This window comes from Amia ocellicauda, chromosome 18 (assembly GCF_036373705.1).
Source record: "Amia ocellicauda isolate fAmiCal2 chromosome 18, fAmiCal2.hap1, whole genome shotgun sequence".
Taxonomy (NCBI): domain Eukaryota; kingdom Metazoa; phylum Chordata; class Actinopteri; order Amiiformes; family Amiidae; genus Amia; species Amia ocellicauda.
Genome location: NC_089867.1, coordinates 21,334,583 through 21,355,747, shown reverse-complemented (window position 1 = coordinate 21,355,747; position 21,165 = coordinate 21,334,583). Strand labels below are relative to the sequence as shown.

At 38.5% G+C, this 21,165-nt stretch overlaps 1 protein-coding gene across 2 annotated transcripts in view; it reads right to left on the bottom strand.

The window, feature by feature from the left end:
• The window catches only part of tp73 (tumor protein p73), a 46,821-nt gene that overhangs the window by 22,146 nt on the left and 3,510 nt on the right, over positions 1–21,165 (bottom strand). Inside the window, exons 2-3 of one of the 2 annotated variants that reach the window (XM_066691392.1) lie at positions 13,063–13,158; positions 12,156–12,294 (exon numbers count right to left, since the gene is read on the bottom strand). In XM_066691392.1, the coding sequence (XP_066547489.1) occupies positions 12,156–12,294; positions 13,063–13,121 (198 nt within the window). In that variant the 5' untranslated portion in view covers positions 13,122–13,158. Of the gene's footprint in view, positions 1–1,135; positions 1,662–12,155; positions 12,295–13,062; positions 13,159–21,165 lie in introns of those variants that run through there. The other variant, XM_066691393.1, reaches the window with a different exon arrangement.

Here is a 21,165-nt window from a genome sequence, read left to right as displayed (position 1 = left end):
TCTATATAGGAGAAAAAAGCTTGATCTGTTTGATCTGAAACAATAACAACACTTAACATGACAATGAAAACATTTCTGTTTTATACAACTATATGCCCTCCAAAACATGTGCTTGCAGTTCATATGGCATCCCTGCACTGAAGCACTCAAACAACAACATCAGCAGGCAGTTCAACGATGCAGATATCTCACCAGCAAGTATAGATACAATACACAGGAAGTACATGAGTAATTAAAACAAAATTGGGTTGTAGTCTTATAGTCCATATATGAAATAGATATTGCCTTCTATGAGCTTTTGCCCATACTTTGCTTGTCTGCTATATGTAATGGGAAATAGATTTATCATGAGCTATAAGGAATAGAGATGAAGTGCGCACATCCCTTAGAAATGATTTTCAGTTTCAGCCTAAATGAAAACAAGCTCAGATCAGGATGGACAACAGGAGAACGTACATGACTATTAGAGGCATGCAGTGAAGGCGGGGGGCTGTTTTTCTCATAACATTTGCGTGGCAATGTCATCAATCCCAGCTCCTCAGCGTCCTTTACTCTCAGCACATGTTGGATGCAGCAACACATTTAGTGAGGAATAATCAATGCTAAATCAATCTTTTTTTCTTGCTTGTGGCACTTGACTGTGGTTATGTTCAAACCACAACCACATAACATTTAATGCAATGAAAACTAGAGAGCTGAAAAACATCTTAAAAACAGTTGCTCTATATAAAAATAGAAATATATTAATGTTTCTTCATAACATACACAGAATACATTGACCTTATACATTAATACCACATAGCTAAACATCTACAGCTGAAGTGCAGGTTGTGTCCAGGCTCATGCAATCACAAACCTGAACTCTTCCCTGACAGCTCACACCGTGTCCGAAACACCGCACTCAATGGCAATTACAACACAAATCCAGTTTAAAACAGAACGCACTACAGAGCAGGAACAAAAGCTGAGCCTGTTTGCATGGACTTTCGCACTACACTTCACAACTCGGACACTGACCGTTCAGCACAAGCTAACAGAATAGGAGCAGACGCTACAGCAGCCAGAAGCATGCAACAATTTAAAAAAGAGAGAGAGAGATTGTAACTCTCTCTGAAAGCAAAGGCAAAACAATTACCTTCTTTTTCACGTAGTACATTGTCCAGATGTGCTGTATTTTTCAAAACACTGCTTTAACAGGAAAAGTCCAGTAAAAATGCAAAGAGAGTTAAGAAGCAGGCAGCATATATCCCTTTAGGTTTTCAAGAAATATGTGTGTACGTAGCCTATGTATGTACGCAGAGTATTCTTCACCTTCTTCACCTTCTTCAGACAGCTCTTAACAAACTTGTGCGACTGAAACCCCGTCCTAGATTGGGTAGCCAGAGAGACGGTGTGTGTATGAGAGAGAGTAAGTGAGGGAAGAGAGCATGTTGTCCTAATTATGGCATGCCCTAACCCAGACGACAACACCAGCACAGGTAGGTACATGTAGGAAAACAACTTCTGAAGGCCTGTGCTGAAAAAACATTGGCTGCCAGACTTGTTAGAGCGAGAAAAAAAAAGAGAAGGGAAAAAAAAAGTGTGTGGGTTAAAGGTCAGGGTAAAATATAGCAGGTTTATAAGGTCTGATGTTCTGAGGATGAGCCCAGTGAGACTGTATTCAATAAGATCTCTGGCAAAACCAAACACCCAAAAAAATCACAATGCTCGCTATTCCAACAGATTCCCAAATTTCACATGCTTCAGTTTAATTTCTCTATTAATTTCAGGCACTGTCCATCTCTGTAAATGAAACCTAAACTAAAGCAATATGAAGGGATTTAAAAACACACACACACACACACACACACACACACACACACACACACACACACACACACACACACACACACACACACACACACACACACACACACACACACACACACACACACACACACACACACACAAATTAACCTCCAAACATCGACTTCACAAAATCAAACAATAATGTCAAACAAGGTGACTCAGTCAATCAATGATAAAAAATCTGTGGATATTCCAAGAGTTCTCGAGTGTCCATGTGTCAAGGAAAAAGAAATTAGCACTACAGGCAGTACACATTCATTATAAAAATGACGGATGTTTCAAATGTCTTCGCTACGAAACACTTGGCACCGCGGAGACGTATTCTACAGACGCGGCATGACCCGTTTGTCAAGGTAATTGTAAGTGTGATGGCTTATAAGAGAGAGAAATTTATTAGAGAGAGGGATTTACTGAAAGAAAAATGGGAAGCCAGAACAAACCATCACAAAAGAAATGGTACAGTGCATGTACCTTCACTGCACTACGCCTGCACAGCACACCATTGTGAGGTCCCTAACAATGCAATGCTTCACATTTTGGTTCAGTGACAGTAGGAAAAAGAAACACTGTTTCCAGATAAGTCACCTTAACCAGACAGTACAGGTATCTTATCAATACAGTGCTGGTATTTGGAATACTTTATATGGGACTGTTACAAATGAAAGATACTCATTCATAAAGTTAAGTTTGAATTTAAAAGCTGCCCCACGGATGCTTGAGTTAAAAGGTACAATTACATGTCACCACCGTGCCCGTAGTGTAGGGACAACAAAGTGGACTAGGACCCTAAGATTATGGGTCTGTTAGGTAGAATAACAGCAGTGTTCTTGCGTAATAATGTCTATAACTCGGTTTGTTCACTAGAGGAACGTGGGGCAGTAGAGCATGAGAACTGAGTGATACGTTTATATGAAACAAGGTAGCGGTCATTGATGTCATCCAAGGTGCAGGGCGACTCATGCCATGTTGCCACTCTAGGCGAAATTTTGCCTAGCTGTGCTGCCCCCACCCTCAAAATAGCGGCACAATTAGGTCTACACATGCTGCACGTATGCACTCTCACACACACACACACACATCATAAGATTTAGTAAGCAGAAATAGAGTATCTAGTTTTTAACTCCACCAGAACACAACACAGGCCCATTACACAATCACGACAAAACGATTTCCTCTACAGTCCCTCTAAATAAAATCACCATCATTTTGCATCTTGGTTTCTCAGAGCCGAGAAGGGAACAGCACCTTCAGGAATGGAAAATAACGTATGCATAGGCTACAACAGCACACTAGACCGCTTACCTACCAGTGATTGTCATCAGGGCATTGAATGGGACAAAAATCAAGAGAAATCAGCCTGCTGGAATGGTGCGGTTTGGTCCCGCAACATTCGCACAGTACTTGATTGGTTTATATATATTATTTATATATACAACATTTTGTTAATCCTTTTATTATTGTGCTCGGTATTTTATTTTATTATTATTTTTACATGTTCAGTGTTTTCGTCCGTGATCGTGAATTATTCTTGTTTTATTTTGATTTTATAAATATAATAATAATTATTGTTACTGAGGTTTTTTCCATCTCTCTACCTGAATTGTTTGTTAAGCCTACTACATTGTACCGGATTGGAGAAACGTTAAATACTTTTCTTCTGTAGTCTACCAACAACGGAGATACCTGAACATATTTTACAAAGCCTTTACGTGTTGAAGACCACTGTTCAAAATGAATGATGAAAAATATACATTGGAACAACGTAAACACAATTGAAATGCAATAAGTATGGCTGTTAATGCCAGTATTTATTATATGCAAAATATAAATATATAAAACTGTATATTTCCTAGTTTCACAATGAAGATCTTACAGCCGATCGCTGTCAAACTCCAGTATTCATTTCGCCGGGCTTTTTCTTTAAAATAATACTAACCTGTCAAAGGCTCTCTGGACTGTCACTCTGCTAAGCCCCACCTTCAAGCAGAAGATTACCCAATCAGTGAGCGAGGTTTTGGAATCCAACTCTTTTAGGACAGAACTGCTCTGGCTGGATGTATCGGATACGTCTGACTGGTTATTTGTCTTTAGGAGGCGGGACATACATGATGCGACCAGAGAAAGTAGTACTGGGAAGTGATAGTAAGCGCATCAACGAATCAATTTGAACAGAGGTGGAAAGAGTACTGAAAACTCCTACTCAAGTAGTAGTACTGAGTAGAAGTAAAAGTAGCTATTTTAATAAGTACTTGGAGTACAAGTTACATAATTACTTTTAACAAAGCTTTGTCACATCTCCAAGCAAACACTATTTTATATATATAATTATTATTAAAAGTTTGTCTTATTATTATTATTATAATATATACATTTACTATAAATGACTGTAGCTGATATTTAAATAAATACAAATAAAATCACAATACCAACAAAGAAATGTTGATATAACTTTGTTAGTTTACTGTGGGGGACAGGAGTCTGTTTTCAATATTCCAGGCCTGTCATTCCATGTTATTCCACTTTCATTTTTTATATTACATTATTTTAAAGAAATGTATTAAGGATTTTTGGATTCCTGTGTGGGATCTGGAGATATAGACCGTCCTTCTGTTTTCCCCATTATAGTCAATGGGCATTCCGCTTCGTCATTCGTTTTAGTCTGTCCCTGTATTTTACAGAAACATCTCTGTAATATGTGTGATATTGTTTAATATTTTGTGAAGATGACTGAATGACTTATTCATTGTCATTGTGTGAACGCTCACTGTTTCAGAGAACAGTGCTATTTTGAAAACAAGCGCGATGCTGACTGGCTGAAATGGATATATTGCGTTTTGATATAAATCAGGAATGTCAAATGTTGTGTTTTGAGGGAAAAAGCAGTTTTTAGCATTGGAATTACAAGACATAATTCGTTTTCGAGTAAACTGTGTATACTACGTGAAAAAAAAGGTACCCAGTATATCCATATCAAGAACTTGAATTATGTGTTTAATTGACTTCATGTTTCACCACAAAGCTCTTCAAATGTTTGCTCACTAATAGGGGTGTAACTATTCCACAGATTTGATTCGGTTCAATTTTCGATTGTATTTGTTATTTTTCATTTTTATATGAAGTCAGATAAATAAATACATAAATAAATCACGACCCTGTCTTTAAATTCGAAATGAAACGTTCATTTTGATCGATCTTCGATTTCGATTAAAAAATGTTCACCCCTAATCAACTCACTGCTGCTGGCCTGGATGACTGACTTCAAATCTTTAATTGACTGACCAGCTGTAACCATCTGATTGGCCTGTTGAGTGCTGTGGGCGGGATGCTGGACACTTGAATGTATTGCTGCTTCATTTATTTGTCTTTTTGTCCATCTGTCACCCACATTTTTTTCGTGACAGCCTACACAATTTGTACTCTGTAACGAATGCGTTTTTAAAAGTAGCGAAGTACAATACTTAACTCAAAACATACTTAAGTAAAAGTTAAATTACCAAATTTGAAAAATACTCACAAAAGTACACGAAAAAGCTACTCAATTACTGGAACGAGTGTAGTTGTAATTCGTTACTTTCCACCCCTGAATTTGAACCCAGGTATTAGGCACTCCTGTACAGGAAAATACAGCTCAAAATGTTCTCACTTCAGTCAGTCACATATTAAACAGCTTAGATACATGCAGACTTCACACACACACACTTCAAAACAATGGACACATATTATATCTAGACATTCAGATTTGTACTTAATTGTGGGGGGGGGGGGGGAGTAGTAAATTATAGTGAGTAGAGTCCTGATGTCTAGCTCTGTAAAACTATATATATACATATATATATATATATATATATATATATATATATATATATATATATATATATATATAATTTTAAAATAATAACAAAATTGATATGAGCATCAATGCATAGATTTAAACAATTGTTTTTAGTATTTGTTCATTTTTAATTGTATTATTATTAAAGCCATTGCACAGAGGCAGTGTCTTTGCTGCAGAACTTGATAAACTTGCGTAACAGTCAATGCAGGGTGACAGTTTGTATTTCTCCTGGCCACAGATTGAGTAATATTGGGATTTCAAGCAAGGAACCACGTATGCGGTGGCTCAGATACTCTCAACACCTAGCCATGTTAGGAAATTACATATATAATAACTATTTATCACATTTTTTACTACTACCAAATAAGAGATTTTCCTTGGAAAATGAATGCATACAAACAACAGATAACAGAGTACAGCAGTGCACAGTTTTTATCAAGCCTCTGTTTGTTTTCATACTCAGTGCTTTCAGGGGGACAGAACAGTAGTGTGGGTGCTAGGCATGGCCAGAGAGCTGGTACAGTACAGCACAGTGCAGTAAAGTGTGGTGTACTGCCCTGAGTGTTACACTGGGAGCAGTTCCCACTTCGGCGGCAGTGGCCCCTTCGGGAGACTGACTCTCCACTGACCATCCAGATCCCTGTTTGAGTGTTTTGTAGGGAATTTCCACGGCACGGATGAAGAAAAGATGTCGACGTTGCCATTCCTGGAAAAATGTGGATGCGTTAATCCAGGGAACACAATTACAAAGCTAACCACACGCACGCAGGCAGACACACGGGAATGCTCTTGGGCCCTGGCATGCTCCGCAACAAGTTGCAACACAGCCGAAGAATTACCCACGCTGTATGCCTCAGCACCAGTGCATTGGAGATAAGCTTTGTATTTACCATTTTCTCTTCTCTGGATTTAAATACAAGAAAGCGTTCTTTGCGGGTGCATTGTTCAACGTATCACTCCGTAATTATCACCCTATGCAGGATTGTCACCCGGCTAATGTTTCAGCCTTTCTTGGAAACATCACCAGACACTGAACAGTGTGACAGTATTACTACAGAATTAGATGCAAATGATCTCTGATAAATTAATCAAAATACAGGTGTACATTATTTTCATACTGATCTAGCACGGTTGGCCAAAAAAAAATATTTATTTCAGAAGTGCTTTAATAAAACCAAAACAAAGGTAAATATTGGATTAATCACTAGGCTTCTCAGTGACAGTTTGACAGTCCACAATGCGTATATTGAAACAATTCCCCAAAAAACACATTTGATGTCCTGTCACAGTTTTGCTCTCCTTGAATACCAATTCTTGGCTGTGTAAGGAAATCAAACTTGCATGTATTGATTCCAGCCACATGCAAGGTGATGTACATTTTACATACCGTAAATTGCCCGAAATATGACGAACTTCAGAAATGCCGATTTATATTTTAAACTTGAAAACAAAACATTTCAGTATTATGGTGTGAAGGATGAAGTCTATTTTGGCTTTGGCAGGAGTTCTGGGCATTCTGTGAGAGCAGTACATAACTACTCAGCCTCTATCATTATCACATCTAATATTGTGTAGTTGTTTTAACGTGACCTATGAGTCGACAATGCATTGTTTTTATAAATGCTGCCTGTGGAAACACTGCTATTTTACTCAGCCTGTGCCATGGTAATGAAAGCTGATGTCAGACTTTGGGAATCGGCTATTGTTTTGGGGATGACGTGTCACGGGATGACTAAGGAGATTCCATCCACTGTTCCTACTTGATGAAATGTTAAGGCCGTTAAAATAAGATCCAGCCCAGTTTGACAAGTCTTTTTAAAATGGTGCCAGCTGAGTAAATTGCAAGACATTTAAAATCAGTAAATACAGACATTCACACACACGAACACACAAAAGGACTGCAGCCAACTAAAACTAAATTAGCTGAGACTTACACTAACAAAAACGTCAGATTTACACACATTGAATGAGAGGGCACAAAATACTCTTCAGCTACAATGATTGAAAAACGGAACAGAATGTGAACGTTACATTAATTGCAGCCACTCAGAGTTCCATGACAGCTATTCAATGGGACGCAAATATTATTTTTGCGCCCTAAAGCATTACATTATTTTAACATGGTTACGCTGCTGTGTAATGATGGTTTTGAATCGCAGCATGATATTTAAAAAAGTATATCATCATGTAATTAAATATTAGAAGAATAATGTTGCTATAATATTGGTTCTTTAGTTCAAGTTAAATACAGCTCTGGAAAAAATTAAGAGACCACTGCAATTTTTTCTTAAATCAGCATCTCTACATGTTTGGCAGCCATTCCATTCCATTGATATTTGTATTTGGAATTTGTGAGAAATGTTGTCAGTAGTTTATAGAATAAAACAAAAATGTTCATTTTACCCAAACACATACCTATAAATAGTAAAACTGATAATTTCGCAGTGGTCTCAATTTTTTTCCAGAGCTGTATATGTCAAAGGTGCTCCCTCTAGTGTTGAGACTCTTACACTGGTGGACATTTCTGTTCCCAAACCTTTAACTTTCTCTGCTTGCGAAGAAAGGATGATGCAATTAGGGATTATGACAAGACCATGTTTACTATTAAAGATTAAACAACAACTTAAATCTCTAATATATGCAAATTCTCCATTCACTCCACATATAACTTTGAATGAATTTGCAAACATTTAATGAGTGATTCATTACTTTGATTTGTTTTTTATTTACATGTTTAATCAAACAAAATACGGCAAATAAAAACTGAATGAACAATCTGAACAATCAGAGGTGTATTTTGTTCTTAATTACACAAACATACAAGAGATGAATTGTACACGATGCATATTTTGGCAGATTTTAAAAGGCAGAGCTGGAGATTTTTGTTTTACAGATCTGATATGGGAGTAACACTGCAGTGATGTCTGTGAAAACTCTGATAAACTGCACTCTGACATTACAAACGCTGGGTCTTGGAATATTTATAAACAGAAAGATACTTTGACCCAAAAGTATATTTACACCAATGAAAGAATCATAACTGAATCTGAAAATATACACTTAAATATTAATATCTATTAAACCTAAAAAAAAAAAAAAAAAAATGTAAATACAAACTGGCAGGGGAATAGACTCAAAGAATGACAGCAAATATTGGAAAAAAATACTGGGGGGAAAGAGAACATAATATAGCAGACTCTCCGCCATACAGACAGACATAAAACAGACCAGGAGAGAATATAACATCGCAACAGTTAACTTTTACAACATACACAATGGCCTGCCTATAGATTTAAAAATAGCTACAGTAATCCAAGCTCATCGGAGGTGTGTTTTCTGTATAATACAGTTAAAATAATCTCAACAGTCATTATTTCTCTTCCCCGTAGTTCTGGATATTCAACTAGAATTGCAAAAATACAACATATTTTATCAGGGTTAACTTCTTGTTTTTAACTAGGCATAGCTGCTTTTCGCTGTCTTGTGACTGCACTTGCTCTGTGCATTTTTAAAGTAATATAAGATCAAGAATACTCCATGTGCATATGAATAACCAGCCATAAACATAGGGTAAGCACTGATATAATCATCACGCAAGCCTTGCCATACGCATTTGTGCAGCCACAGAAATACACAGACTGATCAATGCAGTACCCTATAGAAAACAGTGATGTCTCGGGTCAAAATGTCACTCCACCCGAACAGGTCTCACAATATACTGCAAATCCATGTCTTAGACCTCAAATCTATGACATTTACAATTGCACCAAGCGAAAATACATCTTTCATGTAAGCACTGTTTAGCATCATGTCCAGACTACCTATTGGAAAATCAAATTATTAGACAGTCCAGCCCGAGCCCATTCAATAATGTCCCAGCCACCTACCGTGCCGTAGTGCCGCGCCGGATCACTAATGTACAACATTTTAATTTTCCCGCAATTTGGGCGCAACAGGGAATTTTCCCGCTGCGGCTGTCATGTGGCTGCACGGAGAGGCAAACACAGCTAGCACATTAAACCTGCTGACTCCAGCCCTAGGCTGCCATTCCTGCAGGGACAATAAAGGCAACAGGTCTGTTTTGGGATGTGATGGATGTATATGAAGCGCTTGTTCGCTTTTTCAACTTTCCCCATCTCCCTTGGCCCTCTCAACTAGCTTGCATCTAACAACAAATCTGGGACCTCCCCCTTTTCTCTCATGACTATTCATTAACCCACAAGGCAGGCCCAGGCTTGCCCACTGATGTATTGGACTATTCCAATTTGCAGATAAAAGGGAGGACTGGATTTCTTTTTTAATTAAAGGTGACTTGCTTAAGCCTCCAAGACAAACATTTTTTAAATAATATATATATATATATGTGTGTGTGTGTGTGTGTGTGATAGTATTTATTCAACCTAATTTCGTTTTCTTTATGTTTAATATTATGTGCTGGTGGTATAAACAAGTTTTATTAATGTTAATTATTTTTGTCTTATCCAACCTCCTTATTGGACACACTTGACAGAACGTGAGTTTTAACTCCATATCGGCAGCTTGGCAACCACTGTGTTCACACCTTTCAATATCATTGGACATCTGAGTAAAGAGCTATTGATTCAAAGTGCAAAAAAATGTATATATCATGTCAGCTACTTTTCACTTAATAATGCCACCAGTGCCAGTTCGTTAGATATGCATTATGTTTGGGAAAATAATACAATTTCAAAATAAAACGTAAAAGATTGACATTAATGTATGTGAGCTCACTGTATTTAACACTTCACTGCTAACTTTCTCCAGTAAAGAAACCAAGTAAATATTTCAACAGTAATAACAATTGAAGAAGCAAAATACATTTCTGAAATCATCTTATTGTGGGTTGGTATAATACAACTCATATGCAAATTGAGAGATTTCTTGTGACCTGTGTGACATTGTATTTCTATGAGGACGCACATTTCTGAAATACGCAATAATGCAAAATGACGGGATTATATTACTAATGAAAGGGCGACCTCCTAACATTTCTATTGTGCGCGAACTTAAATAAAGTAATATTTTTTTCCTCTCAGACAACAAATGGTTAATCATTGCAACCTACCAATTTCTTCTTCATTGGACATTACCATTAAGTGCCGTCAACAAATAATCAGCAATTCTAATTTGACCGCTATTAATCTTACAATACAAGCACTGGCAACAAAAATATATGGACGCTAATCATCAAAATACAATCACTGCAGAGATATGGTAAAAGGGAACAATGGCGCAGACTGTGACATCACATATCTCGGAGACAGAAAACAGAAATACAAAAATGTCATCTGTCTGATGTTGACACTACATTAGTAGAAGTAGCAAACTACAAAAACCCTACAGGAATCACTACATCTCAAGCAAAAAACAACAAAACATAAATAAATGTCACATCAGCCCACCTTTCAAAGACCTTTACAGTGAGGGGTGCATACATTTTTTTTAAGCTTGCAGTTTTGTGATCCAGGTTAATCAAAGACGACAACTTACAAAAATATCTCCTAATACTGTCTCACCAGCCCCTGTTTCATCAGCCGGAAATAAGTGTTTTGTTTTTTTATCAGCCAATTTCACGGGAAAGCTGTTGCTTAGGAAGATTACGATTGAAGGTGAATATACTCCTGATAGCAAACTATTCTCTTCATGAATTCTTTGGTGCTTTACTACACTTAGGCTCTGCTATTCTGTGGTATTAATGAATTTATGCTTACTCAATTGAACCAGCATCCTTGTCTATTTGTCCCACCATAATTTAGGACACTTGTTTTTAATTTGCTATCATTTCGAAGGGATAAACAGGAGCCCTCGCAGTCGGCCTCAGTCTATCCGTGGTGCAGATGGGGGAGACGCAGGGTCTCACGTTGCAGGCTTGGCGTGGGCTCTAATTAGGATGTTAACCTTGCATTAAATCCCCGAGCTCTCACCCCTCCCACTCATTCGACACCCTGCTCCCGCCGACGGGGAGGGAAAAGGCGACGGAAGAGAGGGAAAAGGAGTGGGAAACGCTCTGTGTTGAGAGGGAAAGTGCAGAAGGTGTAGGCTGACTAATAATTTCATTCATAAGAGAACTTTAAACTCTCTCTGCCAAATCTTTGTTTAAATTTGACCAATTATTTCCATTTATGGATTTGGGATGAAAACCGTGTGCTAATTTCAAACACAGCTGTATGTTATGTTGTTTGTGAGGGATCTACATTCGTAAGATCAGCTTGATCCATTTTAAAAAGCTTAGATAAGAACCATCTCAGAAAGACTTTTCCTGAAACAACACATTTAAAAATTAAACATGCACGTCAAGGTAAACGAAGACTTGCGGTGTGTCCCTGAAAATTATTTCACAACGCTTTGAAACAGAGAGTAAAGAAGGGGACCGACCAAACTCAGAGCAATGCCACACTAGGACTAGGACAGATTGCATGCAGAGGAGAACAGCCATGAGGTCTTCTCTTACCATCACAGTCTCGTTCATGTCCCTCATGTGAAAGACGTCCATACAGACTTCAGCTTGGTTGGCAGGTAAGCTGGTGGATGCCTCATTGCTGCCCGAGTGGCTATTTTGTGGAAGATCGAAATAAGTAGTATCTGGCTCCCTGAGAGGAAAAAAAACCCCAGAATATTATTGTCCTTGACATTGTTGAAGTGCTTCACAACAAAACGCAACAACCTTTTACGATGACGTTAACATCTGCAATGTAAACATCAGATGCTAATTAGATGCAATCTATAAAGACTAAAGATATTCAATAGATAGAATGACCTGTAGAACACAATACAGGGTTATTAATTTCAATTATATATTATGCCCACATAAAGAATATATTGGTCAGTTTTGCATATGGTCTTAGCCCCGCAAGAACCTGAATTCTTTCATTTCTGCCTGTGTTTTCAATACAACCACTTGAGCTCGACTCTGTGCAGGCTGTTGACACATCCAGGCCTCTCTACGGGTTCAAAGGGCAGAGGTTGTTTGTGTTGGGAGTGAGGTGTGGTTGAGAGGGATACCTCTCCCTTGATGACAGGCTGGCCAAGTGTTTCCAGCTCTATTGTCCCTCACTTTCATAAATCAGAATGGTTTCTAAACGGACTGCACATAATTCACCCAGACAAATCTGCAGCGACAGGTTTACCAAGAGACAGGACCTTTACGGTGGAGTTTACAGGAGAAAGAACGGATACGATCGATAACAGTAACAAGAGCTGAATGATCTCTTGAGAAAGTTACAGATGCCGCGTCTCTGCAACTCTTTTGAGCAGGGGGATGTATAAGTCACGCTAAGCTGAGCTGGAGGTATTTACCCAGCGATGATGTCTGACTGCTGAAATACGAGCTAGAGTAATGAGGCGGGCGGGGGACTCACAAGGTGCTCCACAGGTGCTCAAAGGTGGTCCCCTCGTCAGTAGATGAAGACTGAGCCATCTTGACTGTGGGGTAATCCACCGGAGGGTAGATCACTCTGCAACAGACAGACAGACAACACACTCAGATCAAACATTCAATTAATCAATTAACTTCAGTGGACCTTCAGAAATAAACACGTATCCTTATTTAAAAGTATCTTCAACGGAAGCAACATCAAAAGGTGTATGCAACTGGTTCCTATTGTCAGTGCCTCATCAATGCAATGCTTTCAAAGCCCTCCAGAGGGAGCTATACTCAGTGTAGACACACATGTCCTCAGCTTGTTCCGCACTGCCAATTGTGGCAAGTCCAGGCCTGCCTGGCACAGGGCACTGAGAGCGCCATGCCCCACTTTCCCTCGTAGGGCTAGTGAGAGGAATTGTCCTCCTCTGGAGAGTTCGGAGAGCAGGTCCTAAGTGGAACACCTGACACTGAAGGAGATACAGTACAACAGCACACCACAGCACGGCGGAGACACGGGAGAGGCGGCACACTATCCGTTTTCAATCACGCCAAGGGATATTCCAGTTATTCTCCACTGCAATGCAAGTCTATGCAACAAAGGCACTTTTTATTATCTTGGCCTTGAAGAACCAGCTTCCTCACAGTTTTTAAAGAAATATAACTCAGAAAGTCATGTAAAACATAAATACACATGCACAGAGAAAAAGAAAAACTATATAGCTACTTCCTGCATTATGTGACTTAAAACTAAATTTCAATGCCACATATGTTAGCAATGATTTGCTGTTTTTAAACAATATATTACAGTTTATAGCCAGTATATATTATTATTATAATTATATTTGTACTGTTCTTTATTTTTTACAATGTATGCACAAATTCATTTAAACTCAGAATATCACAGTTTTAATTGCCTGAATCAACACAGAATAGGGGGAGTAGAGATATACATGAGTGAATGCATGATAATTAGACACTTGCAGATATTTTACTTTTCATTAATTTGATGAAGATGCAGCAAATAGAAATCAGGCATCAACTGTGTGTGCCGGTGTAATCCAAGCCTCTCTGTACATGACCAAACAAAAACCCTTTAAATAATCAATTGAAGTACAGTTATTTATGGTGCTTACAATTATAATTTGAGTTAGGCTGCATAGTACATCACTGCACTGTGATATAAGCTGTATAAATCACTTCTTTCATTCATGCATGAAATACTTCAAACCTCCCAGGGATTATTTTGAGGTTTCATTCCGTTCATAATTTTGTACATACAGTAGCAAGGGCTCCCTCTTGTGGATGCTCAAAATAAAGAAAACTATCCAACACTTCTGCACTGACATTTTATGAGAATCTAAATTGGAGAAAAAACATTTTTTTTGCAAACATTGCTTTCAGTTTTAATGCTTTTGAAATCATAGTTTTGGAAGTTTAAGATAGCAACAGTTGGAGAGCAACAATAATGCCAACTAGATCACCTACCATATGTTAAGGTTATATTTCATATACAAAAATGCTATAATGTGCAATGATTTACATGGATTATAAGGTAGTGCCAAGATACCTCATGCACAATGTTGATATTAATTTATTCCTATTCAAATCCATGTCAATGTAACACACATATTTCTGATTTTGACATGCCAGTGGGAGCAAAAAAAACCTACTCACACTATGCTTATGCCCTGACTCCTCCAAAATGAATAGCAACTAAAGAAGTATTACAGGAAACACAGTAAAATAAAGACAATACAAATACACCTTTTCACATGAACAGGTTTAGCAGATTTCATGGTCACATTCTACAATACTGGGCACCAGTTCTTAATGAACTGATGTATGAATACCACAGGAGTAACACAAGAGCACCTTATGTACTTGTTCTGAGATCTGCTGCTAATCACATGTATAACGAGAGTTGGGATCAGGTGTAGGGACAGGGGGACAGACTAGGGTTTTGGGGTCAGGGATTCTACAAGTGAGCAACATCAGAACTCAGTGGAAGTGCATTCAGAGGCATTCAAATGTTATTCCTGTGGGATTCATACATTAATTCAATAAGCAATCATGCCTATTATTGTAAAGTTGTACCGGTTTCACATTAAAATGCATGGATTTGTATGAGTGGTGAATGATCTTAGGATATAGTAATGCAAACCCATGCAAAAGACCTTTGCTCCCATTCATAACAACATGGCTATCTATATCTCCCTGCTAATTACCATAACCTTATGTTTATTTGCTTTAGAATCTATACTCTGACAGTAACTAACCATAAACCTTACAATTATTGAGCTTGGGCTCAGTGGAAGAACTGCCGATCATTCGCATTCTTCAGGAACTGAGAACTCGAAAGCACAACCGTGCTGTATACAGTACACTGCATCCATATCCCCAGGTATTAATAACGAGGCTGCAACAAAGACAACTGCTCTGCCATTGCTCTGTGCCTAAAGACACTGGAGGCAGAAATACTTCCTGTCATTACCGTCTCATAATACATACATGTGTGACCATTTGGGAATATCATCTGTGTGCATCTCAAATCTTAAATCAAGATGTTCTGATTACTTTCTACAGTTTGTTTATGTTTTCTTGTAACACATCTCTGCAGCTCTTTAACTAAGCATAGTAGTCCTGAAGAGAAAAAAAAAATCACAATTATATTTTTGTCTGAGATTATTTTCTTGATATCATGCACTTCAACGAGGAGATAGAATATAAGACCTTTAGTAACCCAAAATAAGGGTGACATTATTAATAATATTTTTGAGAATTCTTCCTACAATCCAATAATATATATTATCTTCTGTGAGAGAAGGATAATCCTGTGCCGTGGAAATGAATATACAAAGAATACAGAATCTGCCAAAATAGCACATCCCCTTTCCATATACTTATTATCTTCGTTGGATTGAATTAGGTGATCACTCCTTCTGTCCTTTGTATCTGTTTAGCCAATTAAACAAAAAACATGATCAATTAACATGCATTATAAATAATAAGGTGAGCGGAGGAACATTTAACTCCTTCACAGCCAAGCAGCAGATTTTATGCTCTGCTTGGTGTCTATAAGCATTTTTCCAAGTACAATTAACCTGGAAGTGGCTATTTAACTTCCACATTTCATATGTTTCAGTGCATGGTTTAAGCATTAAAGCACACTATACCAACAAACACGGTGGTTTGGTCAGTACCTGGTGTTTCACAGACATACAAAAAGTAGGCAGGTAGAATCTTGGTAGCCAACCTGAGCTTACTTTGGACAGTGCAAAAACGCAGCAACAGAGTGCAACAGGGATGCAAGACGTTATCCCTGCGAAAATGAACGATAAAAACCTACAAAATGGCGTCTACAGAGAAGAAAGGAGCTTGATTTTCGTTTACTTTAGCTCATTTATGTCTTCAGACACAAAAAACGTCCTCACAGCCATTTCTCTCGAAGAACAGCACAGCTCATCTCAAGGTGCCAAAACGAAACAAAAAACGTAGCTCAGCTTCTCTCATCATACAAATAATAATTCCACCACGTAGAGATAAAGAAAAATAATTTACACTTCCACTGAGGACACAGATTAGGGCAGAGATGAGCAATAACCTGCTTGAAAATGTGCGTGGGTGCAAAAGATACTAATGAAGTCTGAGATATGGATACCTTGGTCACTGTAGCAGCACAGACTCGATTGCAAGGTTTGTAAACACACACTAGGCCAATAGCAGTGGAGGAAACGCTGCTATAGGCCTGCCACGAGGCTGCTCTGCTAAAACTGCACAAACTAGTGCACGAATTCGTGACTTAGACAGAATCAGAAGACTGGAAATGCAGAGTACGTTACCAAGTTGTTGTGGAACTCCTGGTGCATTGATTGTGGAGCTGGTGGTTCTTTTGATTTCCTAAACCCAGAAAAGCTCACAGAAAAGTGAACCCACGCTGGAAAACGGAAGATAGCCACTCTGTAATCACGTGGTTGAACTTGTATGAATGAAATAACTGCCACAGAAGTACAAGAGACAGACTAAAGCTGGGAAGAAAGTGAGAAAATGTGCACATGGACCTGCAAGAAAAATGGCGTATCCGAATATGAAGACTCAAAAGCACTGAGCAGTTTTAGAAGATATAAACTATTTATTTTTATTTTACTCAGTTAATTATGAATGCATGTATGTTTAAATTCATTTTCTACAATCGATTATGTCCTTTAACAGTATTATAAGTAAAATATTCCAAACGGCACCAAGGAACTCTGGGCACTTCGTTCAAAAATAGAAAACGATCTGAGGTACCTTTCATTCACTTTTTACATGAATTTCAAATATTTTCTTTCCATGAAAAAACATACCAGAGACAGTGGTTTAGCTTCTGGAGAGATCCTCATTGTAAATTAAGCTTTGTGTCATACATTTCACATACACATTATCACACACACACGTACACAATATACCCATTGCTTTTGGGTGAGCAAATGGAGAATGGAACCTAAGACAATATACAATACCAAATACTCAAACTTTTCTGCATATTTTACACCTAAACCATCACTTAAAGGCACTGCAGCATTATTTACATTTTCCAGTTTTAAATAAATGTATCAATACTTTGTATGATGTGTTTTATCTAATACACACTACCTCAAACATGGCACCCTCTCTGCACTGAATCAGTTTGCCCAGGGCTGCATGTCAATAAAAAAAAATGTATGTACTCTTGATTTAAAAATATATAACCTGCTCAGAATGACAGGGTTCACAACATGAGAGACAATATGTTTTATAATGCTTATGAAAGAAATGAAAGTGCCCACATCATTCCAATTACATTTGAAAGGTTTTCATTCCCAACAACGCTGACTATCCTTCACCATTTCAAATGTGTATTCAACATCATCCACTACTGGGATTCGTATAATTTTAAAAACTGTCAAGTTATCTGTTTTTGTACTAACTGTGCAGGATGCATTTAAACACTCCATAACCATGATTATTTTTGGTATGCAGGAGAAAGTGCATGCATGGAAAAGTTGGAAATGTTACTACTAATCTACACTGAGGTGCCATAAACTAATCTCTGATCCTGGTATGCATAGAACAGGCAGTTCTGGGTTTACTGTGCTTTTATACATGGATATGTAAATCCCAGTGTGTATGAAATATTAAAATACACAGCTGCAGCTCGCATACCGCTTAGAGGGTATTAGCACAGCTGAAAATCAGTTAGTAGGTCAGATTAAAAGCACGCCCATAAGGAAACTTTCATTGTCCGTGTAATATGACGTGTTACCCCCCCATCTACTTTTCCCTTTCCCTTTCTATCTATTGGATTAAGCGTGGCATCTGAGAAATGTGTTGACTGGTCACCTATTTGAAATGATTAATTGTTTCAGTTATTTTGCATGCATTTTTTTAAACTGCAATTAATTCATACTTAAGTGATCCTGTGTAATATTACGCAATTGTAACGTGGAAGTAAATATCATAATAATAAAGCGTTTTATTAAATAATATTGTATACAAAATGATTTACTTTGAATCAGAAACGTGGTAACCTGCTCCTTACATGATTAATGCAAGTGCGTCAAGGAAACTGGACCTGTCTGCAGTGCGCTTCTGTGCAGGAATGGTACCAGATTATCCAGTAACACTTCTGAAATTGAATTGCAATTGCTTCAAAAATCGTGTTCTGTAATTAAAATGCACATCACAAAACAGCAACCCAATGTCAGAACCTAACCGCAATTCCCATCCCAGAGAGGGACATTCATTGCAAATTGTTGCTTTGATACAATTGTAACAACAACGCGGCTGCCAAACGAGCACAGAATGAAAGCTACAGAGAATCCACTGGTACTGACAAACTTTACTGCACTTTTACACAAGTTACACGGGGACGCAAAGCTTGTTATTTGTGGTGACTTACTCGTCCTGCGGTGCGGTGCGGTGCGGTGCGGTGCGGTGCGGTGCGGTGCTGGGCGGCCGCTGCTCCTCCTCTACCGACTGCGCCCGCGTCCCGCATCTCCCGGGCAACAGCGCCGCAGGGCCGGAGAACAGGCTGCACTGCGCTGCTTCTCCAGCCAAATGCAATGCGAACACGACACGCACCCGCAAGTGATGGAAGCACGCTGCCTGTCGGTATTTGCATGCATGTCCAGTTCTCAGATCAGTCCTCCAGCTGAACATACGGTCAGTTGTTTAAAATGGCATGGTTAGAGTAAGGCAGGTTTATGATGTTGCATGGATTATTAACTACCTACCCTTCAACATACTGACTCTGTGGGGGAAACTGTATGCTCCTTCTGACACGCAGACAACAAGCCAAACTTTGGTTAGTTCTGAGGGGAATTAAGTGTCATGAATGGGAAGATTTGATTAACTACACCAAGGACTGGCCTGGGACATGAAATGGCCATGGAGAGACTGCAAGCCATTCTCTTGCCCCTTAAAGTGAAACCTCTTTATTACAGTAAAGCTGTTCTTTAGAACAGTGATGGTCAATCTGGGTGCATGAGATTTTTCTAGGGGTACATGGAGGTAATGGGGTGCTTGAAAGACAGTAATGGGGTGTATGCATAGTGTACAGAGGTGTGAATAGTAGGAATTCATATTATTTTTCCTGTGACTAGGAAAGACCAAACAGGAAGAGATTATATGTTGTTCTAATTAGGTTAATATAGTCAGAGTTCCCTCTTCTGAAATTAACATACTAAGATTTCGGAAGGGGAGAAATGGATCAACATTCCTGTTGCGCCCCCCCGTCAGTACACAGGTTTGCCTGGGGAAACCAAGGATCCCACAAGCAGACGAGAAGAGCCTCAAAGAATCCAAGTCAAAGTCCTAAAGTCGAGAAGACTATAAACTGCGGTCCATCACGTTCCTCTTGCTCCCTGTCCTGTCAAACATTACCCCCTACATATCCGGAGACTCACAATAACCCACAAAATTATCATTACTACCCCCACACAACAACCCCCTGGTTTCAACCTTCCCAGAAAGGAGTGGTCTATCCTTAACTTGCCAGTCTCCACAGATGGGGCATAAGAGCAAGCCCTCTATATGCCTGAGGGGTGGACAAAACCATGCCCCACATCCAACAAGTCTGCCCCCCTGCAATCTCAGCAGAGGTCTACTCACTCTCAACAGAGTAGGACCAGAAGCAACCGCTTGGCTCAGGGACTTTGCTAAATAAATAAATAAATACATACATACATACCTTCTAGCATTCATATGTGTAACCTACACCATAGTGATGATGATAATTATAAATGTTATTGTCCAATACACGTGACATGCATATATATTATAACATATTGTCCTAAAGTTTGAAGACATAGATGAAATATCTACACATCCATGTTAATTCTAAAAATAAAACAGAAAAGTGAAGTAAACATGCAAACTTTTGGCAATTTTCCTTCTGGGGTGCATGAGATTCTCAAAGCCTGGCTTATGGGTGCACGGAGTTATGAAAGGTTGATGAGCACTGCTTTAGAATACTTTCTGGACAGTACACTGCTTTCTGCTATACATGCTGTAATTTTGCACTAGATCCGGGATGCTCAATAACCAGTGGGATCCTGCAGATTTTACAGGTCTTTGAACTCGAATGCCTGCTGAATACACTGGAAACATGATAAAGTAATTCTGAGAACACAACCAGAGCCATAGGCACACATAGGATCTCTTGAGCATCACAATCTGGATACCCTTGCTCTAGATAATTATATCAAAAACAAGCTGATCAGCAGTGTTTTTCTGAGGCCAATATTATTGATTTGTTCGTAAAAACACATGCCATTTGCTCTCTTTGAAAATACACTGCACATGTGTACTGCACTGGGTTTAGCCTTCAGCTGTTTACAGATAAGACAGTCCATTTTCTGTTTTGCCTGCAACAAGGGTGGTATTATAACTGTGTGACAATACTTCAAAGATGCACTTGCATTTCTTCACCTGGCATTGAGTTTTCCATCATTAGTAATATGAATTGTGAATTGGCAAATTAATTAATTAATTAATTAAGCAACACAAAGTCAGTCAAAGTCCTGGGATCTAACACTGAAATATTGGGTACAACTGCTTATCATGATATTAATAAACATAA